At 36.5% G+C, this 6,223-nt stretch overlaps 1 protein-coding gene and 1 pseudogene across 1 annotated transcript; both read right to left on the bottom strand.

Annotated features, from left to right (window-relative positions):
• Nucleotides 1-1,551: 1,551 nt before the first annotated feature.
• LOC131673799 (uncharacterized) lies at nucleotides 1,552-2,314 on the bottom strand. The gene is made up of 3 exons (XM_058952091.1): nucleotides 2,171-2,314; nucleotides 1,879-1,966; nucleotides 1,552-1,808 (listed from the first exon to the last, which is right to left on the bottom strand). Exons 1-3 carry the CDS (start codon nucleotides 2,293-2,295, stop codon nucleotides 1,611-1,613), a joined length of 411 nt encoding a protein of 136 aa, XP_058808074.1. The 5' UTR covers nucleotides 2,296-2,314; the 3' UTR covers nucleotides 1,552-1,610.
• A 1,083-nt stretch (nucleotides 2,315-3,397) lies between these two features.
• Nucleotides 3,398-5,934, bottom strand: LOC131673803 (uncharacterized; annotated as a pseudogene).
• Between the last annotated feature and the right edge of the window lie 289 nt (nucleotides 5,935-6,223).

The raw sequence follows: 6,223 nt of genomic DNA, 5'->3' as shown, positions 1-6,223 counted from the left end.
TTCCCATACAATATGTAACAAATATTTTTTTCGTTAAAGAAGAAAAAGATTCATGTAAAATTTAATATTAAGATTTAAGGTAATTTTGATATAGCAAGTAAAATATCAAAAATCTTTAGATTTTTGCCAATAAATTATCATTTTGGAAATGAAACATTACAACCATTCATGTATAATTTAGGAAATAACGTAATATGTAAGATTGTGAGTTGAGTCTAAAGTTGATTTATAGTTATGTATCCAGCAAGAAGTAACGATAAAATAAGAGATGACAAATATTCACGTGTTACTTTGCTTGCTCTACTGGCAATATGAAACTAATCAGAACTGGTTTTATTATTGCATCTCGCAATTTATCAAAAACAAACTTAATTTATTGATAAAAGCAAAAGTGTCGCCAGTATTAGACGTAAAAGCAACCGAAAGATCTTGAAACAGAATGGATAAAGATGTTATAAGCAAAATTTTCAATATAACATAAATCAAAATGTTGTTGAAAATTTATTCGAAATAATATTCAAGTTATGAGAACCAATAAAATATCCAGTTTATGGAAAGTCTCTTAAAAGGATATGTTCGTAAGAAGAAAGAAAATGTAAATAGTGTATTGCGCTTGGTTAGTCCGTACACAACAACAAAAATTAAAAAGTGGCACGCGAGATGGTATGAGAAATTATAGTGAGAGAGAGAGAGAGAGAAAGGAGATATGACTCTCAAGGGATTTTATTGCTGTTGCATTTTAACTATAGAAAGCGAAAGAAGGGAAAAGTGGTCATAAAAAGTTAGCTTAAAGTAGTTTGAGTAGATGTTGATGTGTGTCCACTTGCAGTGGAATACAGGAAGAGAAATGAAGAATAAAAGCAAATGCTGTTATAGTAGTAAAAAGAAAAAATATATCGACTAATTTTTAACTATTCTGCCTCAAAGTGTATCATCCCGATTCTCCTCGCACGATGGCGAATGAGTTGTCGTTCGAAAAAAATAAAATACAAATATATATTACGATAAGAAACTCAGAAAATTATCATCGTATTTTAGCAAAGACTTTTCTAACCCTTTTTTAGGATTCAACAAAAAAATCACACGCTATGAAATACATATATAAACGTACTCGAAAAACGCGTGAAAGAAACCCATGCGTCTGTTGTTCCTCGACCACTTCGCTAGGGCATTTTTTTGTAGATGACAAACTCAAGCGACGCATCTCTATACGTTGAAAAAAAAGTCTCTTATTTAATACAAATAGCGAAAAAAGCATAGCGGAACGACTTAAAAACCACAAAAACCCTTAGCAATATACGCGAGCGTTCATGATTATTTTTAAGGCGCATAAGATGCTATTTGAGATAAATGATTAAAAAAACAAATGGAGAATATTTAAGTGTTTCTAATGTTATGTACATACGACTATTTGTGAGAGGAAGGAAAATACAGTTTCGAATACTAATAAACATTATATACGACTCGTTCGACGACCTCATGTTCGAAAAAAAAAGAAAATAAAATGTTTATGTGTTTTAAATGGCTGTGCTTTATTTCTTCATTCAGTCATTTCGTGCTTTTCAAATTCTAGAATAAATTAAATAAATAATAAATACTAATTCATATTTTCACTTGGTTGATTTAATTTTAACGTAAGATATATCTTTTTTTCCATCCTTTTTCATTGAATCTCTCAATGTGCCTTTCTCAATGGATTGATCGTTATCAAATCTGGATGTTAATGAAATGGGTTGTTGATCTTCGCGCAAAAATATCGTTGATTGTGCTGTTGTTGTTTCGGTTGCATTGTTTTCCATCAAAGATTGCTACAAAGTACCGCATACAAGTTCAAAACTAGGATTTTATATTATTTTTAATAATATATCTATTAAAAACCTGCATAACGTTGATCAGAAATAAGAATGCTAGAAGAGTCAATGCACTCAAAGCTGCTCCTCCGCCTCCTCCACCTTTACCTTTTGACCTAAAATATTTTTCCGATAATCACTCAAACGTCAATGTTTTGCATAATTGATTATAATTGATCTGTTAAACGTGACAAATTCGTAGCTAGTGAATTTAATGTAATAGAAAGAAATAATAAAATCATGTAGTTACTATTTCCCATCAGTTTATAAAATTAAAAGATCGATAGTCACGAATAGCCTCAATAAAATTGGCAATTTACCCATGCCATCCATGATCATGATAACTCTCTCCATGATAACGATCCATAATCCCATAATGCGTATGATGGCTCACAGGTGGTTCTTTATGAAAAGCACCAAAGTTCAGCAGCGACTTAAAAGTCATGTCGCAGTATTCGGAGATGTCGTCGCCTTGAAATCCAACGAAAGACTGCCCAGAAATTGTTTGCCTTTTCTGCGTTACGAGCCTTTCGCTCGTATAATTATCACGCCTCGTGATCATGTCGCGCGACAGCAACTCAACGTGTAGCGCGTATAATTGACGCCGGATGCAATGCACAATTTAACCTGACGCTTGAAAAGCAGCTCTGCGTAATTACAGTGAAATCACGGAAGGTCATAACGGTAGATACACGCGATGTGATGAATAAGGGGCTGGCAAATTAACAAACGGTATATTTGTAATAATAATTTGTTTTGTTTTTATTTAAATGCTCGTTGTTTTTAAATTAGAGAATCATACCTCAACACATACATACAAAAGAAGTAAACCTAGTACATGATATAATAATCATAGTAATAATATCGTGAGCTGAATTGTATAAACATCTTTGCCTAAATTCAGCTTGTGCGCAAATTGCCATTGACGAACAAATTACGCCTATATACATGAACGATGAGTAATAGGTCATTTATTAGTGGAATATTGAATAGAGCAGAATGGAGAAGTGGTCAAAGACAAAAAGAAAAGAAAAAAATAAATAACTGCGGGTGGTGGAAAATTCGTGTGTATGGATCGTCATTATCACATATATAAATAGCAGTAGTGATTGCAGAATATTGAAGAATAAGAATATAGGAAACACGGGCCCATCAAAGCTTCGCTAAAGAACCTACGCTTCGCATATCGACATAATAAATAGTAATTAAATAATTGATAATAAACGTTCGTTATTTTGCTCCCTTCTGTTTTAAAAGACAATCGTCGACACTTGGGTGATATTGTATAATTTATATAAGAGGACGAGACGCGGCCACCTAAGTCTCGAGTCACGTTCAGTCTACTTTTACGGAAGATTCGCAATCACTTTTTTTTCTCAGCACAAGAAAAAGTGAACTTCCTGCAAATTACGCTTGCCTTGGGGCTGAAATACATCAAATCGTCTAGGTAAATAATGTTCGTCTCGTCGATAGAGAAACGGTAGATAAGAAACAGGAGACAGCGTCCGTTATTTTAAATTCGAGTCCAGAAGAAGTCTGCTTTTCGGTTAGTTGATTGTTGTTGTTGTTTTTCTTTCAAACGGCGTTGCATCGAGGAACAGCGTTCTGCAATCTTCACCGGAACGGCCACGTCTTCCTGCCTCGTACAACGCTTCGAAACCTACTCCGCTTAGCCTCTGAAGAAGGTAACTCGTTGCGTACCTGTAAGCATCGTTGGGCTTAGCTTCTGTTCCTCGTGGGTTTCGAGGAGGAGCGAGAAGGAAGAGGAATACGTACGACCCAAGTTGGCAGAAGATAGTGGCTGTGCCTTGGGAGTCGGCAGCACACTCAGCACTCGCTTCGCAGAGTGCGCGCTCAGCACAACCTCTCTGACCTTCTTCCTCCTCGGCGCGGCCCACATTGCTGAAGGATTTCATCGATCTCATGTATCCCTGTGGCGGATACAAATTACCAATTATTTCCGTTCGAAATGCCTTTTGCAGGGATTCCCGAAGAATGCTATGTAATATGTCGACTTCGAGCTTTGGATGATGGAGAATAGTGACACACTAACATTTTTTTCCCGACGCTTGGCAAATCGTCAGAGAGAAAATATTCTTAAATCCTCGATAAAATTCAAGGCGAAACCAAGCGCACTCCTCAAATAAAAAGACAAGCATTTATGAGAATAAGCAACATCATTACCTTGAGCATGGAAATAGATGCTACGGCGGCATCGGAGACAGTGTCCTTCTTGCCGAGCGAGCGAGCTTGAAGCGAGCGATGGGAGAAGGACGTCTTCAGGGCATCCAATAGATTGATGACGATATTGATGAACTGCTTGGACAAAATCAAGCCACTTAGGAACGATATCTTATGGATCTACCATCATCTCGAGATGGGATTTCCCACTTGTGTTTAAATTGTATGTTTTTTCGTTAGTTATCTAAATTCTACTGATACTTCATGCGAGAGAGCTTATAATTCAAAGTCAATAGATCCATTGAATGCATTTATAAAAATTGAGAGAACAATGTTGCAGCTTGCAGAATCATTTATTAATAACAAAAAAAAACTTGATTCGTCGAAAAGATTATAAAGGGAAATTAGGTCAAGTCAACTTGGGACAAATTCCCATTAGTCAACGCAGAGAGAACAATGGCAAACGAATTCCGGAAGGGTCCAACATCTCTCTCTCTCTCTCTTTCTCTCTTTCTCCCTCTGTTTTGCATCTGTATTCTCTTACATAGAGAAAAGACCGCTTCAAAGGCCGCCGGCACGTATATTACAAAAGGCGTGAGCTGCATTACAGAATGCGCGCGCATTGTATGTGGATTGGTTGTGTGTATGTGTGTTTGGTGTTGTGTGTGTGTGGGTCTGCGCGCGCGCGCGTGTGTACTCGTCTACTGACCTCACTCGCCTGGCCGGCTATCATAGACACCTGTTCCGGATTCCTGCCCTGTCCCAGAAACGCGCCCAGCACCGCTGTCAATAATCCCTAATATGTGCGGAAATTCATATCCAGTCTAATGTATTAATGTCATATTTACAATGTGGAATAATTTGAAAAACTATTTTTTTTAATATTTAAATCACAAGGTATTTTCAAAACAATTTATTGAATATCTAGCTAATTTAAAAATAGTTTTTCAAGTGTTCGACTATATATACATAGTTTATTGCAATCTATCAGTTGTTCATGAGCTCTGTAATTGCTATCATTTTCTAATAAGTTTCTAATCTTTTTCCAACTATTATATCTCAGAGGAGTCTTAATTGATACTCAAAATTGATATAATAGTTCTACAAGTTAATGATCTACTATAAAAATATATATAGATAGAAATGAGTATTGGCGTGCAAAAGCTAAAATAAAAACAGCACTTAAGGCAACGGAGCAAAAAAAGAATGATTTTATATAAATTTTTGATGACGACAATGGCGCCAATAGCCAAGTATAATATGTACAATCAAAGAAATTCTAATTACGTGTAGAAACAATACAGCAAGAAAAGATAGAAGCTCAAGGGTGAAAATAAGAAATATAAAACTAGATGATCTGTGCATTAATGAGAAAGAAGCATTTGTAACCTGCATAGGACTGCTGTTCTGATTGTCGACCTGTCGATGCCATCAACCTGCTGTTGAGGCCCACCAAGGAAAGCGGTAAGTACGCGAAGACCAACGGATAAAAGATTAGTCCACGGGCTGGCAGGCACACCCGTCGTCTATTTCGTTCTTACTGGGACTGGCGATTGCGGCATCTGACCCAGTATCATCTGCATCAACATACTTAAGATGTTTGACCACGTGAAGCCACCGCCGTTACCCTCCTACGTAAAAATGAATATACTTGATGAGACCTTATGAAGAGAATTTAGTTAAAAAGCGCATGCCAAGACAACTTTCTTACAGCGATCGAGTGGTGCTGATGTCGTCGATGTCATCCAAAGCTACTTTCTTCATTGCGTTTGGGTTTCTCGGCAAATTTCCTAGATGCCTCGTCGATTTGTTGCTGGAGAGCAACTTGTGGCAAGGCGAATGCTTGGCACATTACCAATGCCACCATGCACAGCCCAAAGTACGTTTGCTCTGCATGTTTGTGCTGAGATAATAATATTATCATTTATTATTTTTTCATTCAAAATGCGATAGTAATTGTTTTGGGAGCTCTATTTTTAAATAGTTTTCGTAGTAAAACAATTAAAATTGAATGCATTCGGAAAAGTAATCATTGTTAAGGTTCCTGCAACTTATATTCACTCTTATCTCATCGCCAACGTTCCTTAAATACTTAATGTCATGGAATATTTTATCAACCCTAATAGACGTATGAATTTCATAAGCGAGTCGACGCTGACATTCTCGATTCTCAATTGTAGATTACAGACAAA

The sequence above is a fragment of the Phymastichus coffea genome, unplaced genomic scaffold (genome assembly GCF_024137745.1).
Source record: "Phymastichus coffea isolate CEN01 unplaced genomic scaffold, Cenicafe_Pcof_1.1 PCOF00199, whole genome shotgun sequence".
NCBI lineage: Eukaryota > Metazoa > Arthropoda > Insecta > Hymenoptera > Eulophidae > Phymastichus > Phymastichus coffea.
Note: the sequence above shows the minus strand (reverse complement) of the source record. Positions and strands in the feature narration are given on the sequence as shown.

What these genes read in the sequence shown, in the direction of transcription:
- LOC131673799 (XM_058952091.1), bottom strand. Translation starts at nt 2,295, where the DNA reads ATGACTTTTAAGTCGCTGCTGAACTTTGGTGCTTTTCATAAAGAACCA. An exon ending in CATGATCATGGATGGCATGG is followed by an intron (nt 1,967 to 2,170) that starts GTAAATTGCCAA and finishes AAAATATTTTAG; the next exon opens with GTCAAAAGGTAAAGGTGGAG. An exon ending in TTCTGATCAACGTTATGCAG is followed by an intron (nt 1,809 to 1,878) that starts GTTTTTAATAGA and finishes GGTACTTTGTAG; the next exon opens with CAATCTTTGATGGAAAACAA.